This window comes from Leuciscus leuciscus, assembly GCF_965113295.1.
Source record: "Leuciscus leuciscus genome assembly, chromosome: 15".
Lineage (NCBI taxonomy): Eukaryota > Metazoa > Chordata > Actinopteri > Cypriniformes > Leuciscidae > Leuciscus > Leuciscus leuciscus.
In genome coordinates this window covers 38,416,698-38,436,259 of record NC_138739.1, presented here as the reverse complement: position 1 = coordinate 38,436,259, position 19,562 = coordinate 38,416,698, and the positions used below count along the sequence as shown (strand labels likewise).

At 33.2% G+C, this 19,562-nt stretch overlaps 1 protein-coding gene and 1 long non-coding RNA gene across 4 annotated transcripts in view; one reads left to right on the top strand and one right to left on the bottom strand.

Moving 5' to 3' along the window:
- Nucleotides 1-19,562, bottom strand: part of LOC309475250 — a 394,252-nt gene that overhangs the window by 19,615 nt on the left and 355,075 nt on the right. The window lies entirely within an intron of this gene.
- Nucleotides 1-19,562, top strand: part of rnf123 (ring finger protein 123) — a 151,162-nt gene that overhangs the window by 55,393 nt on the left and 76,207 nt on the right. For all 3 annotated transcript variants that reach the window (XM_082137792.1, XM_082137794.1, XM_082137793.1), the window contains exons 33-35: nt 341-529; nt 5,245-5,320; nt 8,947-9,031. In XM_082137792.1, the coding sequence (XP_081993918.1) occupies nt 341-529; nt 5,245-5,320; nt 8,947-9,031 (350 nt within the window). The remainder of the gene's footprint in view (nt 1-340; nt 530-5,244; nt 5,321-8,946; nt 9,032-19,562) is intronic.

Genomic DNA, 19,562 nt, shown 5'->3' with positions numbered 1-19,562 from the left:
TTGGGGGGTTGCTGGGTGGTTGTTGGGGAGTTGCTGGGTGGATGCAGGGTTGTTGCTGGGTGGTTGTTGGGGGGTTTCTGGGTGGACGCAGGGTTGATGTGGGATGGTTGCTGGGGGTAGTTGGGGAGTTGCAGGAGTATTCTGGGTCCTTGGTCATAAGAGTCCACAGTCTTATCCTCAATGTATTGCTGTCACTGTAAGTTGACTGTCATTGGGTCAAATTTTATATCATTCTGTGCAACAAGTCATGCAGTCCTGTCTCAATAGTCTCATAATGTCTCTTTTGACCTTATGCATCTTTTTATTGTGTCTCTTCATGTCTTAATTTATTCCCTGTCAGATCCAACAGGCAGCCGAGCGACCTGAGAGGAATTTCGTGGACACACGGCAGTTAAAGGTGTGCGCGACCTGTTTTGACCTCTCCGTCAGTCTGTTACGGGTCCTAGAGATGACCATCACTCTAGTGCCGGAAATATTCCTGGACTGGGCCCGCCCCTCCGCTGAGCTGCTGCTGCGCCGATTGGCTCAGGTGAGCGTGATTGACAGCCGATATGTGTTCTGAAGATGCTGTTCTAAAGCGACATTCAAAACTTGCAAAAGTGCAAAGCAAAGTGAAATTCATTTTATGTTCACCATTAAGATTTTTCTAAAGCAATTTCATGCAGAACTCTGAGTTAATGATCCTGTTTGAAGCAATTGCACTTGCTATTAAACATAAGATTTCTGTTTTTATTTTCTCAGATGCTTGTGGTCCACAGGTTTTTCAAAACCTAAATTATTAACGACGCTGAGAAAATGTATTAACCTCAATCAAACATTCTGCTTCAAAGGGGTCACATTATGAAAAAAAAAAATTTTTTTTAAATAAGACGTCAGTTTACTATGTAGACGCTTAACTAGACGAGTCTACTGTATGTGCAGACGAAGTCAAAAACTGCCTCTCCAGTCTAGTGTTATTTTAGTATTATTTATATGCTATTATTATTTTAATTTTTTTTCCCGTTGCTCCTGATTCGCATGTATTCTTTTAGTGAATTGGGTGCTTCAGCAGTGGAGACATCAGTGAAAAACAAGACTATCAATGAAGGCAATTTGTTCTTTATGAACTCCCCCCAAAATGTTATTAAATTGTTGAGTATAGCCAAAATAGCATAAAGTGTCACAACTCAGCACCTCAAATAATCTGTATTGGATGAAAGCTAATGGTCTGAGTTTATTGATCCATAAATGAAGTCATTTTATTAAATGTGAAAGTTCTTACAAGGGTGATGGAGAAGACAACAGTCATTATTAGCAAAAGGATGAAAGCCATTTGATGCTTTTTACATTTATGGACACTGTCAATAAGCAAATGAAATGTGTGTGGCGTTTCAAAAAATAGGACACTCTGGTCTCCCATTACTTAAAACCATTAGAGGCACACATCTCATGTTGTTGTTGTTTTAATATATATATATACATGTGACTTTCTACGACATTAAGAAAATTAAGGGAACAGAATAAGATTATTTACGTTTATTCAATTGTCTACACACTCAATTATTCAACCTTATAATAACAAAAATTCTCAAAAACAACTTAAAATTTTAGGAAATATAAGTTCAATAATAAAATAAAAATTATGTCTTGTGCTCACATTTTAGTGTTGACTGCACTTATTCAGTTATTCAACCCTGTTACCCAAGTTGTAACACAACTTATCAAAAAATACCTAAAATGATAGGAAATATTTAACAGTTAATTCAATAACGATAACATCAATAAAAAAATAAAATAAAAAGTTTGGTGCCAAATGATCTAGCTGCTGATTGACAGTTAAATTTTACGTTAAATCTGCAGTTTTGGAGCCCTGTTACCCAATCTGGCATTTAACTTCTTTTTTTTTCTTTTTTTTTTATTTATTTATTACTTTGATGTACATTTAATGATTATTACTCAGAAATAATGAAATCACAAAAATCTATTTTTAAAACTATCTACACGTCAACAAGTTTGGTAAACGGGGTTGAAGAAAAAAACTGCGAACATCATATAAAATACATGTAAAAAAAGACCTTATCATATTTTATTATTCCTATTAATTATCATTGCATCCTAAAGTTAATTATCATTTAACATTTAACATTTTCAGAAGGTTACGTACATCCTCATTTGCAGATGCTGTTTTGTACTCTATTCATGGAAAGTGCCATGCAAATGAGGTGCAGGTGTATATTGTTCTCGGGGCCACTGCATGTTTTCAAGGCCTCAGTTACAGAGAAGGCTTTGAAAGTGTATTTTCTGGTGTTTTTTTTTTTTTTCATCAGTGCTTACATGAGCTCTATTCCCAGCAGAGCGTCCATTCATCAGGCTTTAACTGAATCACACCTGTGAGCACAGCAGGCGTCCACATGTCCTTGAAGAGCAGAACCCCTCCATTTACAACATTTCCCTGTCCCTGAAGGATTTATCCTATTTTTGAGTACAGTTACATGCATTGTGCAGTGTTTTTCAAACTTTTTCGAGTGGAGTACCCCATGAATCATTAACATCCTTCTGTGTACCCCCCTCTCCTCCACTGCACTCACACGTTTTCCATTAAGGAACAAATTTGCCCCCTTAAATCTATTTTTTCCAGTGCATTTTTTACCTTTATAAATACCAAAAAAAAGAAAAAAAAAGTTCAATAGATAAATATGCAATAATACGAAGTGACGCATTTAAATATTCAATTAAAACCACCTCTAGGTGGCGGTACGAGTGAGTCATCAAGTGGCTGTATTTATGAACGAATCATTGAATCATTGACTCTCACGATTCAGTTCTGCTGTGGAACTTTTATTTCATTGCAAAAGTGAGCAAAAAATACTGTTTAAAATATACATCACTTAATATCACCCTTTTTTCTTTTGTTGAACTGTTGTATAAAATCAGTGTCACATTTGCAATCGTGTGGATATTTGGGAAACATTGCATTATTCTTGTTCGTATCATATATGATCAACAAGAACTCACACAGGGTATGTTTTTGTATCGAAGAGAGTTTGGAGAGAATTAAATGAACGGCAACTGTTTCGTACCCCGGTTTGAGAACCTCTGTAGTAAACGTCAATAATCGGCACCTGACAGCTGGGTTCCTCTGAATTTAATTCTTGGCCGCGGGATGTTGAGCCCATGAGGTGTGCTAAAGAAGCGAAGGGAATAATTATTGCAGTCACTTTGATTTACGACCAGATGTGTTTGGTTTGCTCACTGGAACTGGATCAGGCGAAACCTGTTGATGTTAAAGGAATAGTTCACCCAGAAATGTTGTCATTTTACTCACCATCAAGTTGTTACAAACCTGTATTGGTTTGGTTTCCTCTGCAAACACAAAGTAAGATATTCTGAAGAAAGTTCATACTGTCAAATTCAGTGGCGTCTAAAGTTTTGTTGTGTTGTGTTGGACCTAGGGTTGCAAAGGGGCTGAACATTTCTGGTAAATTTCCTGAAAATTTCTAAAAGTTTCTGAAAATTTCCAAATAATCCTGAAAAGTTTCGGAAAATTTCCAAATAATCCTGAAAAGTTTCCAAAAATTCTGGAAACTTTGCAACCCTAGTTGGACCCCATTGATTTTCATTGTGTTTTTTATTTATTTTTTATGTTGTGTTATTTCGTCTTGTTTTGTGATGTTTCATCTTGTGTATGGCTGTGCATCACTAATAATCTGATGATGCGTATCAGGATACAGGGTCTACGACACTATATATTGCGATACATTCTATGAGAAAGGCGATATACGTACACTACCGTTCAAAAGTTTGGGGTCAGTAAGATTTGTTAATGTTTTTAAAGGAAGTCTCTTCTGCTCACCAAGGCTGCATTTATTTGATAAAAAAAAAAAATAATATTGTGAAATATTATGACAATTTAAAACGACTGTTTTCTATTTTTATAAATTTTAAACTGTAATTTATTCCTGTGATCAAAGCTGAATTTTCAGCATCATTACTCCAGTCTTCAGTGTCACATGATCCTTCAGAAATCACTCTAATATGATGATTTGAGGATCAAGAAACATTCATAATTATTATCAATGTTGAAAACAGTTATTTACATTTTTATTTCATGATGCTATGATGAATAGAAAGTTCAAAAGAACAGCATTTATCTGAAATCTAAAGCTTTTGTAACATTAAACACGACCGTTCAAAAGTTTGGGGTCAGTAAGAATTTACATTTTATTTTTGGGGGAAATAAATCAATACTTTTATTCATCAAGGATGTGTTAAACTGATCAAAAGTTACAGTAAAGACATTTATAATGTTAGAAAATATTCTATTTTAAATAAATGCTGTTCTTTTGAACTTTCTATTCATCAAAGAATTTTGAAAAAAAATTGTACACAACTATTTTACACATTGATAATAATAATGAATGTTTCTTGAGCAGCAAATCATCATATTAGAGTGATTTCTGAAGGATCATGTGACACTGAAGACTGGAGTAATGATGCTGAAAATTCAGCTTTGATCACAGGAATAAATTACAGTTTAAAATATATTAAAATAGAAAACAGTCATTTTAAATTGTCATAATATTTCATTATTTATTATTCAATTTTTTAATTTTTTTATCAAATAAATGCAGCCTTGGTGAGCAGAAGATACTTCTTTTAAAAACATTAACAAATCTTACTGGCCCCAAACTTATATAGTGATATTTCTTGCTTTTTTTAGGAAGAAGAATGTTTGTGTGTGTGTGTGTGTGTGTGTGTGTGTGTGTGTGTGTGTGTGTGTGTGTGGTTTCATTTTGTTTTCTGTTGTTTCATCTTGTTTTGTGTTGATTTATGTTGTGCTGTTTTTGTTTTGCGTCGTTTCGTCTTGTTTTGTGTTTTTGTTTTACTTTGCTTTGTTTTGTTTTATTTCATCTTGTTTTGTTTATTTTGCTTTGCTTTGCTTCATTTGTTGTGTTTTCATTTAGTTTGTTTTTTGTTTTGTTGTTTCATCTTGCCTTGTGTTAATTAATGTTGTGCTGTTTTAAAAAAAATTCTGTTTTGTTTTGCTTTGTTTTGTTTTGCTTTTTGTTTCCTGTCGTTTCATCTTTGTTTCGCTTTCCTTCACTTTGAATTTCTTTGCATTGTTTCATCTTGTTTTATGTTTTATTTTTCATTTTGTGTTGTGTAGATTTCACCTTGTTTTGTATCTTATTTTTTGGATGAACTGTTTCTTTAATTAGGAGAAATTTCTCATCTCAACATTTGTATTTAATTGTTTGTCCGCAGCTCCTGAACCAGGTGTTAAACCGAGTTACGGCGGAGAGAAACCTGTTTGACAGGGTGGTCAACTTGCGTCTCCCAGGTAACTCTAATTTCCCTCTTATGTAATAAATAATCCTTCATTAATGCAAATAGAAGCATTGAACATGAGCCGCATGTTTTAGTACGTACTTGAGGATGCACTTGAATGTAATTATATTTCTGAAACGCTTATTGTGCTGTGCTGAATTTAAACCTCTCAGGTATTTCGGTCCGCCCTTGATCGTGTCCCCTGTGAGCCGGAATATGGTTTGGTGTAATCTAACAGTCAACTTTTCACTTGTTCCTTTTATAGCAGCTTGTTTTCAAGTCCCAGAACAAATAAAAAGTAATTTGATAAGCGTTTTTGCGCCGTTCTTGACTTCACCTCTGAAACCCTTCAGAAGTTTGGAAAGTCACGCTCAGGGAATGATATTAGACGAATAGGTCAAGAGATTACACGGCGAGTTTGTATGAAAACATAATCCAATTCATAAACATAAACCATCATCAGGAGAGTTTCCAGCCTTGACACTGAAGAACGTTATATTTATGATTAATGAGGTTGGGTCATGTACTGTTACCTGAACTTGAACAGAGAAGTTCAAGTGTGGCTTTCACTGTATTTTAAAGTTGTTACTAGACGGCACATTTTGACGCATCGGATTCAGTGACCTACGATCCTACTAAGTGCTGTTTAGTGGCTTTAATAGATTTAGTTTATTCATCTGGTCCAGATTATTTTAATTATGTTCTGATACGTAAAACCATATAATTATTTGGTTTCCTTTCTTTTTCACATGACTATATATATATATATATATATATATATATACATATGTGTGTGTGTGTGTGTGTGTGTGTGTGTGTGTGTGTGTGTGTGTGTGTGTGTGTGTGTGTGTGTGTGTGTGTATACACACTGGCCGGCCAAAAAAAGTCGCTGTTGGATTTAAATAGGCAAATGCTTAAGAGTCTTGTCTGTGATTGGATCATTAGATTATTAGTTTCATGTTATATGTTTGGTTAACAGTTCTTCTAACCCTAATACTTTTCCCTACATAATAACTTTTCATTTCTTAAAACACCATGTAGGAAGACACATCATGACCATATTGATGGAAATAACATCTCAACATATATTTCCATTAATGTTTGGTCAAGATCTTGTATTGTAATTGTCAATACTTTCAATGAATTTAAGATCTGGACTCAGAGGAGAAGATTCATGTGTGAAAATGATTATTCATTCTTTCACAATCTGAGCCTGATGAATCTTGACATTGTCATCCTGGAATATGGTCATGATGTGTCTTCATACATGGTTGTTTAAGAAATGAAAAGCTACACACTCCATAAATTAGGTTTTGAAGAACTGTTGCCAAACATATAACATTCTAGAAACATAATAATCACTGCAATAATTATCCAATCAAAGACTCTTAAGGGGAGACACCCCAGGTGAATAAAATAAAAAACTAAAAAAAACTAATAGATATCAACATGAAACTTCCCCAGTTGATTACTGACATTAAGACAAATATCTTTTGTATTACAAGTTTTTTGAATATTTATGTTTAAATATGCAAATTTGGTATTATCTCATTAAAAATGTGCTAATTTACATATATTTCCAGAAGAGAAATCTGAACATTGGATAAAGCCAAATTCAAAATTCTTGTTTCATTTTGTTGATATATTAGAGTCAACGGTTTTTACAGAGGGGATTTTGGATATCTCTTTTTATCACTCCATTAATCAGAAAAGACTGTCAACAGCCAAAAAAATCCAGTTTCGCTTTTAGGTAAAACATTTTGTATAAATCAGAATCTGAACGATATATGAACAAACCCCTCTGTAAAAACCTTAAGAATATAGATAGGAATACAACTGGAAAGTCTGGTTTATGTAAGTGCTGCTGAAGTGGAGATTTCTGGCTCAGAGTATAAAAAAAAAAAACATTTTGAGAAAATGGCCTTTAAAGATATGTATTGTAAAAATTCATACTTTTTTTAGTGGAAACATCTATTTACAGACAAAATATCTTATCAAATCATTAGCAATCAACAATACAAACCACCTAAAACACATCAAAACTTATATAACATAGCATTTATGGCTTTCAACTGAACAGAACCCCAGTGAAAAACAATCAAAAACACACTCCGGAAATGTCGTAGCACGTCACGTGATGCATCTGAACGAATCACGTTGTCAGAAATTGACATCAGCCAATGAGATTTCGCTTTTAGAGTTAAATGCTCCATTGTACTTGCACGATTGGTTGCTGATAAAAAGGAAATGACCATATTTGGATCCGACAGCATTGTACAGTAGAGAGATAGCTTTCCAACGGTATTCACAACTTTCCCGAACTCTGTCCTTTCCCATGATCGCTATGGCAACATAGAACAAGCCGGTAACGAACTTCCGGTTTATGTTAGCCTGAAGATACTGCTATCAGAGAGTCTCAACAAGCCCAAACAACTTGCTTGGGTAATGACGAGTAGAGGGCCCAAAAAATCAAGCCCGACCCTACCTGAGCCCGTTGTGTCCGAGCCCGGCGCGGCCCCGACACAGTAACTGTAATTATGAGCCCGAGCCCGATTTAGACCCAACCATTTTTTAATACGTGGGCCGTTATAACCAGGGGCGGTGCCAGATAATTTTTTAACATGTGCTGAGGGGGCGCTAGATATATTATATATAAATACTTTGATGTGATGTCAGGGTGCAGACTGCGATCGCGGAGCAGCGGGATGATTTACAACGACAACTTTTGTTGAATTTATGAGAAATCTACAGACGCAAACAGACAAAGTGTAGTAAAATAAAGACCTAAATGTGTATTTCTGACTTTTTTTCACCACAAGTCTGAAAGAAGACATGTTATTGAAGACAAATATCCCAAAATCTCAAAATTGACCAGTGAAAAAAAAACAACGATGTTTTTGCCTGCCGTGTCTCGCCTTAAAGGGATACTCCACTTTTTTTGGAAATAGGCTAATTTTACAACTCCCCCAGAGTTAAACAGTTGAGTTTTACCGTTTTCGAATCCATTCAGCCGAACTCCGGGTCTGGCGGTACCACTTTTAGCATAGCTTAGCATAGATCATTGAATCAGGACAGGACCATTAGCATCTCTCTCAAAAAAATGACCAAAGAGTTTTGATATTTTTCCTATTTAAAATTTGACTCTTCTGTAGTTACATCGTGTACTAAGACTGCCGGAAAGAGGCGCTGCGTCATATCATTACGCCTGCTGCAGCAAAGTTTCTTGATTATTACGTAGGAATGAAAGTATAGTTCCTAGCCATATCAGCCTAGAAAATCACAACTTTACATTTTCCGTCGGTCTTAGTACACGATGTAACTACAGAAGAGTCAAGTTTTAAATAGGAAAAATATCAAAACTCTTTGGTCATTTTTTTTAGAGAGATGCTAATGGTCCTGTCCTGATTCAATGATCTATGCTAAAGCTATGCTAAAAGTGGTACTGAATGGATTCGAAAACGGTAAAACTCAACTGTTTAACTCTGGGGGAGTTGTAAAATGAGCCTATTTTCAAAAAAAAGTGGAGTATCCCTTTAAGCTTTTGCTTATTTAAATCCAAACAGCAACTTCTTTTTCTTTCTTTTGTTTTTTACCGAGCAGTGTACCCACTCATAAAACCATGTGTTATTTTCTGTGTAGGCCTGGAGAGTGTTGATCACTACCCCATCCTAGTGGCTGTGACAGGGATATTAGTGCGAATTCTGGTCGACTCCGATAAACACGGGTGAGTTTATGGCTTTGTTTTGCTTTATTTTTCCGTCTGTATTATGGGGTTTCCATATTTATGGGCAAACTTACTGATGTAGACTTAGAAAAATGCATTAAGGTAATATATGGTCCAGTCCTGCATTGTAGCTTTACACAAACCAAGTGTCCATTTTATTTGTTTCTGTCTGGATTTGGTCTGTTGGACTCCATGACTTGTGCCGTTTTCCTGTTCAAAGAGCACATTTGCTGTGAGGAAATGTGTGTGTGTGTGTGTGTGTGTGTGTCTTGGCATGGGTCTGAGTTGGACAGTTAATTGCATGTGCTGTTGCCTGAGGGAAGTCTGACACCCACCGTGTCCCTGTTGTGTGTCTGTGGGTCAGAGCGACATGATTCGGGACAGAACCTGTCCTGTGGGGAGGTGAAATCTAATAACGAGCTTCTGTTGACAGAAATGAGACTTCTGAGAGACCAGAGGAAGGACAAACGGGGTCTCCGGTTCATCATTCGCTCTTGCTTTTAGGATTTGTTTTTTAAAGCTGGATATTGTTTTTTTTGTAGTTCTGGCGTTTGAAATATTTTCACTTTAGGCTCAAGGTTTATGGCAATTTTGTTCTTTCTATTGAATTTTTTGACAAGTAGTTGTGTGTGTGTGTGTGTGTGTGTGTGTGTATATATATATATATATATATATATATATATATATAATGACAAGTAATTTTCATAGATTTACGATCAGAATACACACTACCATACTGTCTAATACTTCTATCATTGAAGCTGGACTCATTGAAGCCTCATTCATTCATTCATTAATTCATATAAATGCCTCATTCATTCATTCATTCATTCTGTTGGAAACTTTATTCTTCATCGAAGCAAGACCAGGAGGCTTGGGTTGTATCTTTTAAGCAGAAGAGATTTATTCTTCCAAGTGTGAAGTTCATCAAGTCTAACTCAAATATTATACATTGTAGGTTATATACCTTCCAAGGGGGAGGGACTTTTGGAGGTGGAGACAAATTCAAACAAAGCATGCAAATGTAGGGATGATTTGATTCTATCAAGTGAAAACCGGTTAGGCAGGTTATCTGGCTTGCTCAAGAGAAACAGACCCAATCAGCATAACTATTCAAACGCATAGATCCTAATCCAATCAGTCTGAGTGGAACTGGGACTCCAAGAGCCATTAAAGACAAAGGTGAGAGTCTGACTCATTTAACTTACAATGGAAAAACAGGTCTGTCAGGAATCTCTTGCTGGAATACTATTGAATACAACAATATCATCATCTATGCCTCAAATGCTAAATTCAGCAACCTAAATTAAACCTTTAATACATTTGTAATCCTACAATTCATTCATTCATTCATTCATTCATACATACAAATTCCTCATTCATTCATTCGTTCATTCATTTATTCATTCAAATGCCTCATTCATTAGTTTATTCATTCATTCATATAAATGCCCCATTCATTCATACATACATATAAATGCCCCATTCATTCATACATTCATTTATTCATATAAATGCCTCATTCATTCATTCGTTTGTTTATTCATTCATTCATATAAATGCCTCATTCATTCATTTATTCATTCATTCATATAAATGCCTCATTCATTCATATCAATGCCACATTCATTCATTCATTCATTCATTCATTCATATAAATGCCTAATTCATTCATTCATTCATTCATATAAATGCCACATTTATTCATTCATTCATATAAATGCCTCATTCATTCATTCATTCATTCATTCATTCATATAAATGCCACATTTATTCATTCATTCATTCATTCATTCATTCATTCATTCATTCATTCATTCATTCATATAAATGCCACATTTATTCATTCATTCATTCATTCATTCATTCATTCATTCATTCATATAAATGCCACATTCATTCATTCATTCATTCATTCATTCATATAAATGCCACATTTATTCATTCATTCATATAAATGCGAATTCATTCATTCATTCATTCATTTATTCATATAAATGCCACATTTATTCATTCATTCATATAAATGCCTCATTCATTCATTCATTCATTCATTCATATAAATGCCACATTTATTCATTCATTCATTCATTCATTCATTCATTCATTCATATAAATGCCACATTTATTCATTCATTCATATAAATGCGAATTCATTCATTCATTCATTTATTCATATAAATGCCACATTTATTCATTCATTCATATAAATGCGAATTCATTCATTCATTCATTCATTCATTCATTCATTCATTCATTCATTCATTCATTTTATGCACCAAGGATGCATTGGATTGATCAGAAGTGACAGTATAGACATTTATAATGTTACAAAAGATTTCGATTTCAATTAAATGCTGCTATTTTAAAACTTGTATCAAAGACTCCTTAAAAAAAAAAAAAGATCACTGTTTCAGCAAAAATATTAAGCAGCACAATGTTTTTCAACATAGATAATAATCATAAATGTTTCTTGAGCATCAAATCCGCATATCATAATGATTTCTGAAGGATCATGTGACACTGAAGACTGGAGTAATGATGCTGAAAATTCAGCTTTGATCACTGGAATAAATTACACTTTACAATATATTACAATAGAAGACATTTCACAATATTCATGATTTTACTATACTTTTGATCAAATAAATGCAGCCATGGTGAGCACAAGTACGGATCCCCTAAAGGAACATGATGGAGAACAAGGACCATGACTGGCCTTGAATGATGCTTTTGAGGATATTAACTCTTTCCCCGCCATTGACTGAATTTTACGGCTTTCCGTGTTTTCACTGTTATACTGTAGGGGGCGCTATTACACATCTTCTGAAAGAGCACTGAATCTCCTGATCAAAACACAGGCCAAGAAGAAGCAGAAACAAGCGATATCATATGAAAACAGATGCATATGTAAAATAATCATCATGAAACACCATATAAATCAAATCTGCCTAATGTTACTGAATGAAATGTGGACCCAGGACGAGCTCTAGGAGTGTGAAGCTTTAGGGGTGTTGATGGACTCGATCTACTCCATCTGTGTTTTGATCATCGTTCTGAATCCTATCCAGACGTAGTCTTTCACAAAAACTCAATTTTCTCAGGTTTTCGCTTGAAATGTTGCTTTTTTTTATAAAACTCACCCACATTCAATGTTGATAAAAAAAGAATGCATGAAGCCAGAATAAAACAGGTTTTTTGTTTAAGGCGAGACACGGCAGGCAAAAACAGAGATTTTTCATGCAGTGGTCAGTTTTGAGATTTTGGGCTAGTTTACTCCTTCAATATGTGTTCTTTCAAGCTGCTATAAAGAAAACGTTGAAAATATACATTAAGATGTTTATTTTATTACATTTTGTTTACTTGCGGCAGTAAGTTTCTCCCGAATTTACCAGGAAGTCAGCATTCCCACGGGACACGCCGAGATCCGTCTGTTTACTGGAGTCTGTCATGACCGGTGTCGTTGTAAAGCTCTTGAGTCTCCTGCACAACGCTAACCCAAATATGGGCATTTCCTTTCTATCAGCAACCAATCGTGAATGTCCAAAGGGGGATTTAAAGCTAACGACGAAATCTCATTTAGAGCTGTTAAATCTGTAAATGTCGTTTTCTCAATGCGTTTTTTGTCATTCTCCAGTACAAACATCTCAGCCTATGTACAGTAGCACCTGTGTACACCAAACTCTCCAGTTATTAGCAGTATTCTGAAGATATTTTCAGGGGGATTTGTTAATAAATCATTCCTGGCCTGATTTATGTGACATTTTAATAATAAAAAAAATATGGTGAAAATCGATTTTTTAAGGCTATGGACAGTATATTTAGATTTCCTAGGTAATGAAAGCATATATCCTGAAATCCCTCTGAATGTTTTTTTGTTTTGTTTTTCCATCTTGTGTGTAAACAAAATGAAAAGAGAATTTTCCACCTAGCTTTATCATATGTTCATATCTATATACCGAAAATATATGCAAAATCGTGCATATTTAATGAGATAATGCCTAATTTGCATAATTAACCATACACATTTCTAAAACTTGTAATACATATTTTTTTATATACTTGTGTAAGTAATCAACTGAGGACGTTTCATGGTGATATCTATTATTTAAAAATGTTACCCTATTCACCTGTAGTGTCTCGCCTTAAAAGCAGAGGCTTTGTTCTTTCTTTTTTATATTGTATGTTCAGATATTTATACAACAAAATGTTCTGGGGGCCATTAATTAATTAATTAATTAATTTATTATTTTGTGTGAAAATGACAAAAAATGCTGGCAACTATTTTCATAAACACTGGCGGGGAAAGAGTTAAAAGGATATTCCTGCATGTTCCTTAAATCTGATCAAGCTGTCTATAGATACGGGCACTTGGACATCACTCTTGAACTTCCCAAACCCGTGATCAGTGATGTTCCCCGGATGCTTTGAACTTCCTCGTCACACAAATAAGATTGGAAACGGATCTCTGGAGGAATAATGAATCGTTCTGAGATCTGATTCCTGGAAAAGCCTGATAAGGCGGCTCTCTATCACGGAAGACTTGATGTCTCGGTGAGCAGATGTTTAACATGTCACAGGCTTCGTTTTATGTGCATGAATCCAGAATGAATCAATGCTTTAGAGATAACAAGAGGAATGTAGTGTAGACGGACAGATAGGGCTGGGCGATATGGCTGAAAACTGTATCACGATATAAGTGTTTCATATCGGTCGATATCGATAATTATTGAATTTTTTTATAACATATTTAAAATAAGGACCAGTCCAGGAGACAAATATATTACATTTAAAGATTTTTTATTTTAAACTTAACCTACCTCTGATTATAATCCCATCAGTTAAAAAGGCAGAAATGTCAACACGACCATGGAAAACTCAAAAGTCTAAAATCACAATGAACACTTAACAATTATCTCTTAACATTAAGGTGCAAAATTAAAGAATACGTAAGAAATGCTTTATAAAGGGGTGGGCGATATGGCAAAAATATAATATTACGATTTCTTTCTATAAATTATATAAATCTATTTCTTTCTATTTTCTATAAATTATACATTGATACTTATTAAAGCTATTAATAAAGTTATTAGTCAAGAGCAGTGAGTGATTTTCTCTTTACATTTTGTTGTTTTATTAACATTAAAGGGATAGTTCTCCTAAAAATTCTAATTTTCATAATTTACTCTCTCACGTTGTTTTAAACTCGAATAAGTTTCTTTCTTCTGTTGAAAATAAAAGTTATTTGGAAGAATGTGGGTAACCAAACAGTTGATGTACCCCAGTGACTTCCATAGTATATTTTTCCTCCTATGGAAGTCAATGGGGACCAGCTACTGTTTGGATACCCACATTCTTCAAAATATTAATATTAGAAAATATTAGAAGGCAATTAATACAGGTTTGGAACAACATTAGAGTGCGTAAATAATGAGATAATTTTTATTTTTGGGTGAACTATCCCTTTAAGGACAAGCGGCAGCGTGTTTACTATTACTACTGTCTCTTTAAGAGCTGCGCGCGACGCGTCTATTATACACGCATTTGACAAGCAGATTTTCTCTCAATTTTCTCAAGTTTGCTTTCACTTTAGACATATCCGACTAGTTTATGTAAACCTTGTGTGTATAACAGTATTAGCAAAATAAGACTCGAAAGATAACTTAGTATTCAGGCGCTGGTAGACAGGCTTTTAGTGCATGTGAGCTTCACATGTATGCGCTGAGAAACTAGCTAGAACAGCGCATAAGCACGCGAATAACAGAAAAACTGACGACGGTCTTGCATAATCTGCAGACGACATTGGTCTGACTACGGTCAGACTTTAAGTCAGGCGAGCTGACTTTTTCTGTTTTATCTAGTTACTAGAGAGTGAGTGCCTTTGTTCATGCAATCAAACTTGCTTTGCTGGTTTCTTCCAACGAAAAAAATAAATAAATAATTATCGAACGTTTTATCGAACGCATTTTTTATTGATATTGATTACGTGTCTATCGCGATACATATCGTTATCGTTTTATCGCCCAGCCCTACGGACAGATATCAGATTCATTTGAAATGGTTTCCAACAATAAAAGAAGAACTGCATCCAGTAACACTTCACTATATTATAGTAACACTTTACAATAGGGTTTTATTTGTTAACATGTTAAACTACATCTTCACTAATGTTGATCTGAACATTTACTAATGCATTTTTTAAGATCAAAAGTGGTATTGTTGTGAACGAACATGGACATTGTTAGTTAATGCATTAATACTGTTAACAGAAGAGACTTTACTGTAAAGTGTGACCCCTATGGGCACTGACTTCTTGTTCTGAAATCGCTGTTGCATTATGACTGGTTTGAGGGCTGTTACTCTTGTTCATTATTCTTTATATAGTGCAGTGTCTTATGAGATGAACAATTAGATTTAACGATTATGTTTACTGGTCAAGGAAGACTTTGCTCACCAGGCATTTGTTGTATTGAATTGCTCATAATATTTGAAGCCAATGCAATATACAGTGCAATAGAGCATAAATGCTCTTTTGCAAATAACAAGGACATAATCTAAAATCAGTGATACATTTCAATTTTCTGCATTTTTAATTTTTTTGCTTTGCTTTAAAAAAAAAAAAAATTAGTTTTGTTTTTGATGTTGTTTTAGTTTTTGTATTTTGTTGTTTTGTTTCGTTTTTTTCTTTGCTTTGTCTTGTTTTTGATGTTTTATTTTAATTTAAATTTTTTGTTTTACATGTATTTTGTTTTCAGCAATAAATATTACACCTTTTTAAAATTCAACACATTAACTTACACAGGATTAGTATGTCTAATCCATCATTACTATTTTCTACAGAGGGATTTAACAGACAAAAGTAAATATGTAAATACATGGTTTGTTCTAATTTCTAGCCATCATTTATTGTACATAAATACATTTCTCGCCTTATTATTTTTTTTCAATATGTTTTTTTCACTTAGTATTTCATGACATATTTAATTGTCTTCATATTTTTTATTTAGTTTTTGAAAATTAAATTTTTTAACACATTTTATTTTAAATTTTTACGCATTTCTCACCATTTAAATACTTGTATGGACACATTAAATTGCAATTTTTTTTTATTGATTAATACATTTTTATGCGATATTCAATTCTGTCTATAAATGTACCTTAATATTTCCTGAGAGTGAATTATGTAAAGCTATACTTAACAGATCTTGTAAAAAATGAAATGATCAATAAGTTATGGCAACATTATGTTTTTTACATTGCTTTAACTCACTAAAATAAGCCGTTTTCAATTATTTATTTTTTATACGAGATACAACAAAATTTTTAAAGTCAGTTTAATGTAATTTAAGTTGAAATGACTTAAACATCCGAGTTGATTGTACTTAAAAAATATTTTTTTTTTACAGTGAGGTCGGCTTTGTGCTGTTGCACTGTTGCCCACACTATACCAATTACCCAGAATGCTTCTCTCCGCGTTCTCTTATCTCCTCGAGATGGTCTTCTCTCTCTCTCCACGTGCTCTGATAAGACCTGACCTTTCTCTTTGAATGTCACCATTCGTCTTGTACTTGTTGTAGAAGGTCTTATAAGGTCACACTAACCCTGTACACACACTGGAAACAGACGCCGAGTGTGTCGGGTCACTAGTGTTTACAGGTGAATCACGAGAGATTGTGTGTTGAGAAGATGACCTTTCCACACTTGCTGTGACCACAACACCTCAAGTAAAAGCTAAGGCGAACGACGAGTGTTTTCCGTGAGCATTTAGAAGTGTGCAGCATGTCTTCATTTTTCTCATTCTTGAGTCACTAATGGTTTGTTCTGACTTGAAAGCCTCGATAACCAAGTTTGTCCGTGGATATCATATCATAGATATTGCATTATGACAGTGAGAGGATGCTTTTATGGACAAGCAACTTCACTTTCTGTGGGATTTATGCAGGAAAACTAGGTTTGGAAACAGTGTATTAAATGAATTAGTCAACAAGACTCGGTTTGAATCAATCTAATGACTCGCAACTAATGAATCTAATGAGTGTGTTCAATGAACTGCCTTTCATTTCTAATGAATTAATTGGAAAAAAACAACATTTAACTGAAAGTGTCGATTGGTATATTTAAGTCAATTATTCTTTATTACCAAATATTCGTCACTTTGGACCAATTATTTGTGTTATTGTAATTAAGCGAAATCAGAATCATTAAGATTGTGTGTGTGTGTGTGTGTGTGTGTATGTGTGTGTATATATATATATATATATATATATATATATATATATATCTGAAGTAGCATTTTATAATAATGAAAATGCATTAATCGAAATAAACATTTAATAATAATCAAAATGTAATCAAATAAATAATTGAAATGTAATAATAATCAGAGAAACATTTTATTATAATAAACATTTTATAATAATCGCAATTGAATAATAACCAGAATAAACATTTTACAATGATTAGAATGCAATAATAATCAGAATAAGCAAGAATATTTATAATAATATAGTAATATTATAATAATAACAATGTAATAATAATCAAAAATAAACTTTTTCATAATGATTAGTAATCATAGAACATTAATTAAAATGAATTAGTCAACAAGACTCGGTTTGAATCAATCTAATGACTCACAACTAACGAGTGTGTTCAATGCCTTTCATTTCTAATGAATTAATTGGAAAAAAACAAAATTTAAATGAAAGTGTTGATTGGTATATTTAAGTATTTTTTTCTTTATTACCAAATATTCTTTACTTTGGACCAATTATTTTTGTTATTGGAATTTGGCGAAATCAGAATCATTAAGTGTGTGTGTGTGTGTGTGTGTGTGTGTATGTGTGTGTGTATATATATATATATATATATATATGTGTGTGTGTGTGTGTGTGTGTGTGTGTGTGTGTGTGTGAAGTAGCATTTTATAATAATGAAAATGCTTTAATCTAAATAAAAATGTAATAATAATCAAAATGTAATCAAATAAATAATGTAAATTGTAATAATAATCAGAAAAATATTTTATAATAATAAACATTTTATAATCGCAATTGAATAATAACCAGAATACATTTTTTACAATGATTAGAATGCAATAATAATCAGAATAAGCAAGAATACAAATTTATAATAATATAGTAGTAATAATACAATAATAACAATGTAATAATAATAATCAAAATAAACTTGTTCATAATGATTAGTAATCATAGAACATTCATTGAAATGAATTAGTCAACAAGACTCGGTTCGAATCAATCACAACTAATTAGTGTGTTCAATGCCTTTCATTTCTAATGAATTAATAAAAAAAAAACAAAAAAAAAACAGCATTTGACTGAAATTGTCGATTGGTATATTTAAGTCAATTATTCTTTATTACCAAATATTTTTCACTTTGGACCAATTATTTGTGTTATTGTAATTAAGGACGGTTAAGTGAAATCAGAATCATTAAGTTCTTTCCGACTCTCATCCCCACAGAAGATCCTCTTATCCTGTAAATTGTCTCTGAAACACCTCTGCTTTCATCATCACACACGGGGAACGGGGAACTAACTCAACGGCTGCTAAATTTGGCATATTATATCCGGCACAAATTCGCTAATGAGAGAATAATTGGTGTGACACCTGGCACCTTCCCGCTTCCCTCTTCCCTCTTCCTGATTTCCTGAATCTAGACTTGTGGGGAGGTTGTCATGGGTTTGTCGGTACTATTGAAATTTCCAACTGAAAAATGTGAACTGAGCTCATTAGCTTCATTTGTATGCATGCTCATGTTTTGATATGCAAGTGAGCAACTTGTATTTTTTATTTATTTTTTTTCACAAATTTGATTCCAAGCATAGAAAATCAAGCTTGAAATTAAAAGCAACCATTGGGAATGACTTTCTGGTCCCTGATTAAACATTATGTCGTTTATTTCACTTCTCTGATTAAGTTGCATTAGCATTTAAAATGTTCAATTCACAAACCAAAAGCTTTACTTTTATATTTTTTATTGCCTCATGAAACAACCTCAGTTATTTTTACTGGTTGTTTCACTTTTCAGATGTTGATATGATAATATGTTTCATAAACATGATGCTGTCGCTCACTGCCTTGTGTTGCATGTTGCTTTTATATAAAGGCGAAGGAATTTAATTGATAAAAAAAAAAAAAAAGACGAGTTTGAAAAGTTACATGTAATATGATCGGAATATATATTTAAGAATATTCAGATTTTAATAATCAGAGTTAACATTTTATATTAGTCAGAATTTAATAATAATCAGAAGTAGCATTTTATAATAATGAAAATGCAATAATCGGAATAAACATTTAATAATAATACGAATTTAATAATCATAAAAACATTTTTATGATTTTTATAATTAAAATAAATAATTAAAATGTAATTAATCAGAAAAACGTTATAAAAAACAAGCATTTTATGATAATTGCAATTTAATAATAATCAGAATAAACATTTTATAATAGTAAAAAATTATAATAATCAGACATTATTTTGTAATTATCAAAATACAAT